Raw genomic sequence first — 13,751 nt, forward strand, 5'->3', positions numbered from 1 at the left:
CAATCCAGAAGGAAACATTCCACATCTTATGTCAGCACCTGTGCTCTGGCCCTTTATGGCCAGTGCTGGTTCCTGCTCTGATCTAAGCATGTGTCTGAACCCTTAGCTTAGGATATGTTTGATATGTACACATGAAGCAGCTGTTAACATCATACAAGATTCCTTAATAAATGCACGTCCTAAGGATAGAATCTGTGGGGCCTTGATAGTTGTTTGGAAGAAGTTGTACCAGATTAGGCCTGAAGACTTAAAAAAAAACTTCTCCAAAAGAAATAAACTGTTTTCATGTCCTTTCCCTTTCTGTTGTTTCCTCAGTATCTGGTGTATAGGAAAACCCACTGGCTCATTTTTCCTTCTGCACCCTTCTAAGCTTCATAACAGAGAATGTCCAGTAGGAGGTGCCAGAGTGTTTCTTGGTATCACTCTCATGTCACTGGAAATACTGAACATTATGCCTGATCTGAACTTGTGTAGAGTTTGTTAATGCAATGGAAAGGTTATGTTTAATTCTGATCACAGTGCCATTTTCATGATCTCTGTTAATTTTCTATAATAGTATCAGCTCATTAACTAGTAGCATGGTTAATACCAAAGTGAAGAGATCACAAGGCATTTCCATACCTAAATTTCCAGTCTCTTCACCCAGCCAGCTTATAATTACTTTGGCTGAATGGTAGAGGTGTTTTATTGCTTTGAATTTTGTTTCCTTTTGCCCATTTTATCAAAGAATATGGAACACAGTGCACAGACATCTTATTTTCAGAGGCTTACTCTCTATCTTCCTCTTGTTATAGCAGGAGATTCTTTTTTTTTTTAAATTTAAATTTATTTATTTAACTTTTAACATTCATTTTAACAAAATTTTGCGTTCCAAATTTTCTCCCCTTTTGTCCCCTCCCCCCCAAACACCAAGCATTCTAATTGCCCCTATCACCAATCTGCTCTCTCTTCTATCATCCCTCTCTGCCCTTGTCTCCATCTTCTCTTTTGTCCTGTAGGGCTTGATAACTTTCTATACCCCATTACCTGTATTTCTTATTTCCTAGTGGCAAGAACATTACTCGACAGTTGATCCTAACACTTTGAGTTCCAACTTCTTTACCTCCCTCCCTCCCCACCCCTTCCCTTTGGAAAGCAAGCAATTCAATATAGGCCAAATCTGTGTAGTTTTGCAAATGACTTCCATAATAGTTGTGTTGTATAAGACTAACTATATTTCCCTCCATCCTATCCTGTCCCCCATTACTTCTATTCTCTTTTGATCCTGTCCCTCCCCATGAGTGTCGATCTCAGATTGCTCCCTCCTCCCCATGTCCTCCCTTCCATCACCCCCCCACCCTGCTTATCCCTTTATCCCCCACTTTCCTGTATTGTAAGATAGGTTTTCATACCAAAATGAGTGTGCATTTTGTTCCTTCCTTTAGTGGAATGTGATGAGAGTAAGCTTCATGTTTTTCTCTCACCTCCTCTCTTTATCCCTCCACTAATAAGTCTTTTGCCTGCCTCTTTTATGAGAGATAATTTGCCCCATTCCATTTCTCCCTTTCTCCTCCCAATATATTTCTCTCTCACTGCTTGATTTCATTTTTTAAGATATGAGCCCATCCTCTTCAGTTCACTCTGTGCACTCTGTCTCTATGTGTGTGTGCATGTGTGCATGTATGTGTGTGTAATCCCACCAAGTATCTAGATACTGAATAGTTTCAAGAGTTACTAATATTGTCTTTCCATGTAGGGATGTAAACAGTTCAACTTTAGTAAGTCCGTTATGACTTCTCTTTGCTGTTCACCTTTTTGAAAATGCTTCTCTTCATTCTTGTGTTTGAAAGTCAAATTTTCTTTTCAGCTCTGGTCTTTTCATCAAGAATGCTTGAAAGTCCTCTATTTCATTGAAAGACCAGTTTTTCCCCTGAAGTATTGTACTCAGTTTTGCTGGGTAGGTGATTCTTGGTTTTAGTCCTAGTTCCTTTGACTTCTGGAATATCCTATTCCATGCCCTTCGATCCCTTAATGTAGAAGCTGCTAGATCTTGTGTTATCCTGATTGTATTTCTACAATACTTGAATTGTTTCTTTCTAGCTGCTTGCAATATTTTCTTCTTGACCAGGGAACTCTGGAATTTGGCCACAATGTTCCTAGGAGTTTCTCTTTTTGGATCTCTTTCTTGTGGTGATTGGTGGATTCTTTCAATATTTATTTTGCCCTCTGGTTCTAGAATCTCAGGGCAGTTTTCCTTGATAATTTCATGAAAGATGATATCTAGGCTCTTTTTTTGATCATGGCTTTCTGGTAGTCCCATAATTTTAAAATTGTCTCTCCTGGATCTATTTTCCAGGTCATTTGTTTTTCCAATGAGATATTTCACATTGTCTTCCATTTTTTCATTCTTTTGGTTTTGTTTTGTGATTTCTTGGTTTCTCATAAAGTCATTAGCCTCCATCTGTTCCATTCTAATTTTGAAAGAACTATTTTCTTCAGTGAGCTTTTGAACCTCCTTTTCCATTTGGCTAATTCTGCTTTTGAAAGCATTCTTCTCCTCATTGGCTTTTTGAACCTCTTTTGCCAATTGAGTTAGCCTATTTTTCAAGGTGTTATTTTCTTCAGCATTTTTTTGGGTCTCCTTTAGCAGGGTGCTGACCTGCTGTTCATGCTTTGACTGCATGTCTCATTTCTCTTCCCAGCTTTTCCTCCACCTCTCTAACTTGATTTTCAAAATCCTTTTTGAGCTCTTCCATGGCCTGAGCCCATTGAGTGGGCTGGGATATAGAAGCCTTGACTTCTGTGTCTTTGCCTGATGGTAAGCATTGTTCTTCCTCATCAGAAAGGAAGGGAGGAAATGCCTGTTCACCAAGAAAGTAACCTTCTATAGTCTTATTTCTTTTCCCTTTTCTGGGCATTTTCCCAGCCAGTGACTTGACTTCTGAATATTCTCTTCACACCCACTTTGCCTCCAGGTCCAACCCAGCTAGTGCTTGGGGTCTGAGATTCAAGTGCTGCTTCCCAGCCTCAGGGCTTTTGGTGGGGGCAGGGCTGCTATTCAGTGTGAGATTAATTTCAGGTGCTCAGGTGGGGGCAGGGCCACCTCATGGGCTCAGTTCCCTCAGGGGGTTTATGTGGAGACCTTCAACAATGGATCAGGGCTCCTGCCTGCTTGGGGAGCCCCAGTCTGCTCCTACCTCTGCTGCTGCCTGCCGAGGGGGCCTGAGTTATGGGGGCACCCCACTCCCCTCTCGACCCACCAAAGAGACCCTCTCACCGACCTCCGTCACCTGTGGGTGGAGGGACCCGCGCGTCCGCTGGAGATCCCCGTCCCTGAAGCCTGCTCGGATCTGCTTCTCTCGGTGCTGCGGGCGCAGCAGGGCGGTACTTGGCTCCTAGTCCGCGGCGCCCAGTCCGCGGCGCCCAGTCCGCAGTGCAAAGGACCTTTTGCGAGAGGTTTGCAGGTCCCTCTGGAACAGAAATCTCCTTCGCTCCAATGTTCTGTGGCCTCTGGTGCTGCAGAATTCGCAGTGAGTTGCTATTTACAGATGTTCTATGGGTTGTGGGTTCGGAGCTATGTGTATGTGCGTCTTTCTACTCCGCCATCTTGGCTCCGCCCCCAGGAGATTCTTTAGACGAGCATTCTTTGATGCTGCTTTTCTATATGAAAAAAGACTTTCATTTAAATTATTCCTTTAAATAAATGTACTTATATGACAATCTGATGGACTTTCCTTAATCAAATCTGAAAGTAAAAAGAAAAGCATCCTCCCAAACCTTACTCTTCCATACAATAATAAAATATGTCTGAGCTATCAAGTTAAAATGATAGTACTATACGGCGTTTCAGCTTTTTAAAAATTGGAAAACATACTATTTACTCTTGGAGAGTGTGTCTATTATTACTGTGACTTTCTGGCCTGTTTTTCTAAGTCTTCAGTGTGATATGAACTAGCCTTGAAGAATAGAAAAATCCATGTGTGTGACTTGGAATTCTTAATCAGGTTATTGTTGTGTATTTACAGGTTAAAAATTATATTCTGTTATAGGAAACTAAGATAGCATAAAACTACTTTTGATGGCTAAAAATAGCTTGCTTCTTAACAGTAGCATGTTTTTTATACCAACTCAAGATAAAATTATTACACAAACTAGACTGAAACAGTTTGAAAAAATAGAATAAAAATAGACTTGTTTTTCTTAGGGAGGATTCCCTTTGCTAGTTATTTCTACACGCCTGATTTACTTAACAGAACAGATGTTAAGATGCAAGGTGACCAGAATGGAGATGAGGAGGCGCACTAGCAAACTATATATATATGTATATGTATATGTGTATGTGTATGTATATTTATATGTATGTGTGTATGTATACACACATATACACACATACACACATACACACATATACACACATATAGCACTTTAAGATAAACAAAGTTTCTATGTTATTATCTTATTTAATCCTCTGAGGTGGGTGACTACAGATTTATTATAGAAACAAGTACAAATTTAGAACATATATCAGAAATATTTTTAAAATATTCTTTTTGCCATTTTTGGGGACAAGGCTTAACTTAGGCAATAAAATCCATGGAGTTGTGTGCATACTGCATTTTTTGGTAGAGTTTGGCAAAATAGGCAAGGAATGACTTTTTAAATATGAAGAGGTGAATAAATGCTTAAAATTAATAATCTTGGTGTTGCCCTATGTTCCAAATGAAATATGGTTTCTCCTTAGAAAGCTAATAATCTGAAAAGACAAATTAGCCTATGTGGGGCTCCCCAACCTGGCCCAGTACTTTCCCATCTGGTCCTCCATCTCAGCTCATCATTCTGTTAACTTTTTTTTTCTAAAGTTTTCAGCAATGTCTTATTTGTCAAATCTAGTGGGTTTTTCTTTTTTAGTCTTTGTTCATCTTGATCTCTTTGCTGCATTTGATAATGTTGACTACTCTCTCATCTCTAGATTTCTAGGATACTTCTCCTAGTTTTCCTGCCTGACTCAGTACTTGCTGTATTATCTCTGTCCTGGGACTTTCTCTTTTCTTTCTCTGTCTTCTCATTGACTCCATCAGCCACCTTGGATTTAATTTTTCACCTTTATCCAGATAGCTCTATATAGATAGATCTATACGTCCAGCTTTAGTCTTTTTCCTGAGCATCAGTCTGGCATCAGCAGCTGCCCATTGTATATTTCAAGCTGGCTGTCCTAGAGGCCTCAGCATGTCCAAATCAGTTCATTCTCTTCCCACTCCTACCTCCCATTCTTTCAGACTTCTTTGCTGTTGTTAATCTCACTTTGATAATCTTGGCATTATCCTTAATTCCTCCTTTACACCACATAACTATTCAGCTCTTAAATTTTGCTATTTCTATGTATACATCTTTTGAATCTGACTTCCTAGTTCAAGGCCCTTATCACCATTCACCTAGATTATTGCAACAGCCTCCTAATTTGACTTCCTTGCCTTAAGTCTCTGCCTACTTCTATACTGCAGACAAAATGATTTTCCTTAATTACAGATCTGACCATATTTCTCCTACTCAGTAAGCTCTAGTGGTTTTTTTGTTGCCTTTTGAATCATATATAAACTTTTGTTCAACTTTTAAGGCCATTCATGACTTTATACCACACTATCTTTTCTAGCTTCTTTGGACATTACTACCCATGTTTTACTTTGTACAGTGTTTCATCTCTTTGCATTAGCTGACTTCCATGCCTCAACTGCTTTCCTTCTTCACCTTGACCTGATACAATCCCCCTTTTCCTTTAAAATACATCTTAGATACCACTTCCTTTTCTGATCCCTTTAACTGCTCATGCCAGTGCCCTTTCAAAGAGCTTTGTATTTAATTATTTTGCATTTATGTTTATTCTTTGTACATCCCCATATGTATCCTTCTTGTCTTTTGAAATGGAAGCTCCATCTAGGTAAGGATTGTTTCTTTAGTTCTGTTTGTATCCCCAGTACCTAGCATAGAGACCAGCACATAGTAGGCTCTTAATAAAAACCTGTTGATTTTTTAAATAGTTGTCCTATAGGTATCTCAAACTTAACATATCTGAAATAGAACTTCTTATTATTAAGCCCCAAACCCTACCCCTTTCCCAAATTTCTCTGTTTCCGTCAGGGATGTCACTATTCTTCTCATTGCCTAGGTTTGATACCTTCATATTATCCTTGACTTTTCTCTCTCACCCCACGTATCTAGATCTCTCCTCACTAACAACACCCTATTTCAGGTCCTTTTTCCTTCTTGCTTGAACTATTACAATAGCTTTCTAATTGATATCCCTGCCTCAAGGGTTTTTCCTTTCCAATCCATCCTTTATACAAATCAAAATGATTTTCTTAAAATGCAGCTCTGACTGTATCATTCTCTTATTCAGATATAAGCTGCTCTGCTTGGCTTTTCATGCCTGTTATATCCTGGCCTCAGCTTTCTTTCTGTTCTTTCTGCTTGGTCGTCTGCTCTCCCTTTGTCGGGCCCATTGACGCTGTCCCTTTCCCAGGCCTAGCATGCTCTCCACTTCACAGAACACTTCAGACACCTTTTCCATAGAGCCTTTCTTGATCACCCCCTCTCCCTTTGACACATCCCCAAACTGCTAGGCCCTCTCTTCCTAGCAGTAGTAAAATGTAGTTACAAAGTATTGAGTTTGTTGGGTTTTTTTCTGTATATACTTAATATATTTACATACTGTTTCCCTTGATATACTATAAGTTCCTTATAAATAGGAATTGTTTAACTTTTATTTATATCCATCACCTAGCACAGTGAGTGGTATATATGGTATTGGTTGATTACTTGATTAATTACATATCCTTAAATATCCTTAAAATAATAAATATAGGCAAGAAGAATTAATTATGTGTTAAAATAGATTAAGAAATCCTTACTCTCCTCTCAGTCAATTTCATCCATAGGTAATAACAATGATACTTAAAGTTGCAAAGCACTTTAAATACTTTGTTGGTCCTCACCACATTTCTATGAGGCAGTTACTATAAATTCATTCACTTTATATCTTTTTCAGATGTAATGAAGAAGTCTGTAGGACAGGAGTTCTTAAGCTGGGAGCCTTAGAGAGTTTTCAGGGGGCCTGTGAACTTGGATTAGAAAAAAATTTTATCTTTAGTTTCCACTAACCTTTGATTTCCTTTGTAATTTCATATAGTTAGTTGATTAGAGTTTATTAAGAACTTAAAGGCAAAAACAGCTCCCACTCCCAAGGAGTTCACAGTCTAATGTGAGAAATAACATGCAAACAATTATGTATAAAAAAGAGCTATATAGGATAAAGTGTGTATTGTTTCAGAGAGAAGCCCTGAGACTAAAGAGGACCAGGAAGGGCTTTTTGCTGAAGATGAAGCTTGAGGTGAGACTTAAAGGAAGCCAGGGAAGCCTAGGAGGTAGTGATGAAGAGGGAAACAGCCAACAACATCTCCTGGAGTTGGGAGGTAGTGTTTCATGTTTGAGAAATGGCAAGGAGGACTGTGATGCCAGGGGGCAGAATGTGACAGGGAGTGGGTTATAGAAGGCTGGAAAGGGAGGAAGAAGGAGTCAGGTTATGACAGCTTTAAAAGCCAAACAGAATTTTATGTTTGATCCTGAAGGTGATAGGAAGCCTTTGAGGTTTTTTGCATGGGGGTTTGACATGGTCAGACCTGTGATTTAGGAGGATTAAATCTTTTAGGAGAATGATTTGGAATGGGGGAAGGAGATCAACCAGCAAACCACTGCAGTACACTACCAGGTATGAGGTGAGGAGGGCAGCTACCAGAATGGTAGTCTCACAGGAGAAAAGGGGCTTATACAAGAGTTGTTGTTACAAAGGTAGAAATGACTACATTTGACAACTCACTGGCAATGGAAGGGGGTTAAAGAATGAGAATGGGGCAGCTAGATGGCTCAGGTGATGGAGTCCTGGCCCTGGAATCAGGAAGACCTGATTCAGCCTCAGACACTAACTACCTCTGTGGCCCTGGGCAAGTCACTTAACATCTGTTTGCCTTAATCCACTGTAGAATGAAATGTCAAACCTCTCCAGTATCTCTGCCAAGAAAAGCCGCATGGACAGTATGGTGCATGGGCTCAGGGTTGGAAGTGAATGAAAGAACAAGGACAAAAGAGTGTGAGGATGACCCCCAGAGGTTTTGATTCCTCTCGACAGTAGTAGGGAAGTTAGGAAGAGGAGACTTGGAAATAGACTTCTTCCTTGTTTATGTGCAGTCTTAGTAAATAGCTAATATGCTTGCCATCATATAGAGTATTCCTAATTTGATTTCCTGTTTCATTGACTATGATCCTATTTGTTTCTAACACACACACACACGCGCACATACACGTGCATGCATGCATGCATGCACACACACACACACCCACTCAAAGGGGCATATATGTATCATTAATAGTATTTTTACTCCAGTTCTTCAGGGATCTATGTTTTCACTGGTATGCTTATTCCTTCTATTAACACAGAACATATTCATGAACTGAATCTCAAAAAGCAATAATATGGTGATTAACCTTCTGGTAATGGACCTTTCTACGCATAAACTGCTACTCACATGACAAAGATTCGATTGTTGGGTTCGTGCCTTTCCTATCTGAAAGAATCCATCACAGCTTGTGAATCCAGAAACACCTCCAAGGTCTATAATATTAGTATATAGGAGACTAAGAGTTTAGTGGAAGTTAATGGAAGAGAGTGAATTTTTGATGTCCAGAAGTACACATTTTCATTTGGGTGATTTGGTTTTCTCATGAAAATGAATTTTTATAACACTTGATACTTTATTAAAATTCTTTCCATAGGTTATTCCATTGGAGACTAAAAACATTAATAAATGAAGAAACCAAATTTCAAGGAGATAAACTCCACCTGCGTGTAGTTACCACTGACTGACAAGTGTCAGAATCTGAGTCTGAGACTTGTGTCTGACTGCATTAGAGATTTACAAGATGTGATATGACCAACACTGATATTTTCTAAATATTGTTTTGTGTTTTCCCTCAGAGGCCATATTGTTTTGGTTCCGGAGTTTAGTCTTCCTCTAGAATACTACCTAATACCATTCCTCATCATAGTGGGCATATGTCTCATCTTGATTGTCATCTTCATGGTAGGTCATTTTGAATATTTTTTAAAAATATATCAAGGATCAGGAAAAAAGCAGCATGACACATTTATCCCTATAGGAATAGCATGCCTAATAGTGCTGACTTGATAAAATGTTTCTGTAATACACACTTAACTAAATTAATCACCCAGTGAGTAAACAATTAGGTAGATGGTGACAAAGGACTGGAACATGAGAAAAATGAGGGATGGATAGATAGATGTGATCGTCACCTACTTAGTAGAAAATATAATTGAGCCTCTTCTGCAAGCTGATGAGATTACTGAATGAGAGTGTAGTGACAGAGTCTTGGTGTACATGCTCTAGTAGTTGATGGAGCTGATTATGGAGTTCAGTAAGAGAAATTGTGAAGGAGCAGTAGGAACGCTCATCCTGGTAGCACAAGAATCCACAGAGAGCAATGTTCTAAAAGCCCAAAAAGGAGAGTTAGTGAAGGGAGAGGAAGGGGAGGCAGGGAGGGCAAATGACTTTTTTTTTTGAAATTTGCATGTGAAAAGGAAAAGTTGGAGATTGATAGCTTGGGTGGGGGAGATGTTAATGTCAGGTGAGAGTTTTTTTTAAAGGTTAGGAGAGAACCAGTCATCTTTGTGGACAGGCATCAAGGCAAGAGCCAAGTAGGTAGGGAGAAATTAAAAATTAATGTCCAAGGGGACTGAATTTAGAGGATTGTGGAGTCAGTCGTCTGAAGATGATGTCAAAGATTCATGGTTGGCCTTGATGAGAAAGAAAGACCATTTCACGTGCAGAGGTCAGAGCAAAGAAGAGATCAAGGAATACTATCAAGGGAAGAATCCTAATAATACAGAGAAAGGAAGGGGGCTCATAGCAAATGGCCTCTACTTTCTCTGAGGTGTGGGGATAGAAAGCTGAGAGTGTAGACAGTTTTGAACAAATGATTAAGATAGTATGATGGAGAATCAGTTAGCAGGAGCGTTAGCAGATTTTCATGTAGGAAAGATTGTATAGTTAACCTTCTTTTCTACAACATAGTCTTCTAAAAGAAGACTTCTCTTAAAAAGGAAAAGGTAACTCAGGAGAATTTAGTCCACTATTTAATTCTGTACTGTTCAGTTGTAAATTAACTAAGACATCATTATCTATAATCAAGAAATATTCTTTTCTGCTAGTTACACCTGATATTATTTTGATTGAGTGAACAAATCTGTGAACAGGAGATATATTTTATATGTTTTATGATCCACATGTATAACTTTGATTAGTATTCATCATGTTACAATTAAGAATTATGTAAAGATTATTTAATTTTTTGAATTTTTTGACCCCATTTTCATCTGTTCTTCTGGAGTTGGAATATGGTTCTTAGTATTTTCAATAACTGTAGTGTCAGGAGGCAAGTAACTTTGGTATAACAAAATAAAGAAAAATACTATGTAACAAAGGTAATGCCATTTTGTGGCTTTCTAAGTCAGTATGCATCCTGCAGGGATCCGACAGCACCATCTTAGCTGTATTCACTAACTGCTGTGTAAAATTTTGACTAGAACAGTTGGCTGGAGGGACTCACTTTTGCATCGCCAAATAATACCAGCTGTTATCCGTAGCATGAATCAGCAACTTGTTTACATTATAAGAGCAAGGTGGGAAAGCCCTATATGAAGCCTGCTGTCATAAATACGAAGTGAACATCTGTTTATCATTTTTGTGGCACTGTGGTGTAGAGTGTAGTGGGTAGACAAGGGGAAGAGAACATTTCTTCCCTTAGGTTGTTTGTACTTTTATCTCTTCAAGTATTTTTTGTCACAGACATTATAACAGACAAGAACATCAGCCTCAACAGTGTAATTGGCTTTTTTTTTCAAAATATTCATTTATTGTACTATAAATTGGATGGAGCAAACAACTGTATCCTGTTCACAGAGGAAATTATAAAGTAGAACACTCATATAGCAAATATTTAGAATGCCTTATTGAAGATCAGCACGATGTCTTTCACTGGACTAAATATACAGTGTATAATCATTAACATGGAAGTTTTAGCTTTTCATTTCTTTTAAGCTCTTAAAGGCAACATAGGATCTAAATATGTAAAGACAAAGTATTAAAGAGTTCCCCTTTATATTGCATGACAATTTACCCTATATTCTCCTCCCAGTGTTATTTGAGAAGTTAGAAATTTGGCACCCTTTTTTCTCACGTTTGAGAAAAGATAGTTTGAAATTCCAGGTAGGTGTATTATTTGTATCTTCTGTCCTTTCCAGAAAAAGAAAAGAATCTTTTAAGACAGTTAAAAACTGTATTTTGTACAGATTAAAATAGAAATTCTTGTGAGTTTTTCAGAGTACTGCTGACTGCTTCCTGTTTTTCTGCTAATTGTAGATGTAAATAACCCATGGTTGCTTTTTTCTGATCTTTAATTATATTTTCTTTTCTTCTCTCCGGTTTATAACCTGCACTTAAACTTTGACCCATATATGTTATAAAATGTTGTATTGTACAATCACAGTAATGCTTTGATTTAATATTTTGAACTTCTTCTTTGTTTTCCCTTGTACATACATATCTTAGAATGTTAGCCTTTGATATTATTAAGTCTTAGAAGATGCATAGAAAGTTTAGCTTTGCTAGTTTATTTTAATTGTTAATACCCCACTTAAACTCTCCCATGTCATTAAATACTTAGTAAATGCTTTTTGATGAAAATGCTTTATAAACATTTTGCATTTTGTGGTGATTTTGACAGAAGAAATGCTTACGTTAGCCATTGTATTGGTACAGATCAAGTTAAGCAATATGCGTTAATCACTGATCAGCAACATAAGTACTGTCATTGAAAAAAAAATGCACATTTTACTGAGCTCTGGCCCAGAGTATCATAGCATATAGAATTCCACTGTAAGTTCTTCATTTTTGCCCCATTACCTCCATTATTTTAGTCTTAATCTGTACATTTATGTTGTACAAAATTGCATATATTTTGTGATACTTATATTTAAAATGCTTCTTTCTTAGTAAACTAAATGTGTCAGGGTCAATGAATACAGAATGCAAAGGGCTGTGGGACACTAATCACTAAGGTAATTTAATCATATCTTAAGCTTTTCTTTGCAACCATTGTTAAGAAAACAAAAAAAAATCAGTGGACAAAAAGACATTTATTAAAATTGTATTTTCTGTTTATATGTAATAATACTTTTGCATCTTTTTTTTGGCCAATTTTAGATCACAAAATTTGTGCAGGACAGACATAGAGCTAGAAGGAATCGACTTCGTAAAGATCAACTTAAGAAACTCCCTATACATAAATTCAAGAAAGGCAAGTGAATGTTTTCTGTTTCCCAAATGGTTGTCTTAAGGGTTTAAATACATTGGAATCTTACTGTAATGCTGTCTCTTAGGTTCATTCCTCCGGAACCTCCTTTTAGGGAATATGACCTTTTGACATGGACCTTTGGATAGTTTGTTAACTGAAATGTCATTGAACTATGTCTGAGATGGTCTCATTTTATACCAGATTTCCTTCGGTAGCAAATAGTATACTTAGGTTCCGCTTCAGATTCATACTAGCTAAATCCTTTTAACTAAAGTATTTTAGTGTGGATTCTCTGAACCAGAGACATTAAAATGAATTTAAAATAATGTTTTTCTAAATTTTGGAAGAAGGTGACACTATTGGGCAGTGTCTCCCGTTATCTGTCTGTGGTAATTATTTTTAAAGTTCTGATAAAATTTTATATTGAAAATATTGATCATTTCGTAGATTGTTTTATGTTACCACTATAGCACTCTTATAGATTCTAGTCTCATCCTCTGAACGCCAATTCCATTGGTAGATCAGGTTCCTAGATACTCACATCTTTCCTCAGGGTTCTAGGGGTACCCCTGCGGAGTTGATCGTCTAACATTCCAAGCCCAATCCAGCACATTTCTTGTATTTCCATCACCAATGATTACTGCTCCAGTATCATTTGTCAGTGCCAGTTAGTAGTAGATCCCCAGTGTCATTCATTCAGTTGACTTTTCAAAATCACTGATCAACAGTTAGCATTCATTGCTTTTACAAAAGGATATTTGTTGAAAAGATAAAGCAAAACCAAAAGTACAAAGATTCCTCTCCCAACTGGGGTACACTCTTCCCCTAGCCACCTTGGTTCCTAGGAGAGTGGGATCCAAATTTGAAATTACTGCTGCTAGCATCTGCCTCTCAGTCATTTTGAGGTCAGCATTGTTGATGGATTCATCGCTGCCTTTCCTGTAGAGAATTTTAGTGTTTCAGCTGCTGTGTGGGTTCCCTGGTGGGGTAGGTAATACAGATTATCTTTCATCTGTGGCATCTGTGGCAGTTTTTGCTCTCGATTCCCAGCAGTGGACTTCTGGTGGCTGCCCAGCCTCTCAAAGTTCACAGGTGTGCAGCCTGGTTCATTTCTTGTATGATTCTCATTCAATATTAGGAAAGAATAGATTCAACAGAGTTGGAAGAAATAGAAGCACTCTCCAGATATTCATGGCCATTTGTCAAACAGCCCAGGTGGGGAGTGTAGTCTGCTCATGCTACCTCTTCTTTAACCCCTAGACTTAGAGAAATTTTTACCTCAGTCACTATCAGGAGAGAGACAGCTTGATTTTGTCTGTTCATGACTTTTACATGCATACTCATTTCTGGTT

General features: G+C 38.0%; 1 protein-coding gene across 1 annotated transcript in view; it reads left to right on the forward strand.

Annotated features, from left to right (window-relative positions):
• RNF13 (ring finger protein 13) overlaps positions 1-13,751 on the forward strand; it is an 82,989-nt gene that overhangs the window by 50,671 nt on the left and 18,567 nt on the right. Inside the window, exons 7-8 of the mRNA XM_072618287.1 lie at positions 9,005-9,110; positions 12,309-12,402. Of these exons, the coding sequence (XP_072474388.1) occupies positions 9,005-9,110; positions 12,309-12,402 (200 nt within the window). The remainder of the gene's footprint in view (positions 1-9,004; positions 9,111-12,308; positions 12,403-13,751) is intronic.

Source organism: Notamacropus eugenii, chromosome 6 (genome assembly GCF_028372415.1).
Source record: "Notamacropus eugenii isolate mMacEug1 chromosome 6, mMacEug1.pri_v2, whole genome shotgun sequence".
NCBI lineage: Eukaryota > Metazoa > Chordata > Mammalia > Diprotodontia > Macropodidae > Notamacropus > Notamacropus eugenii.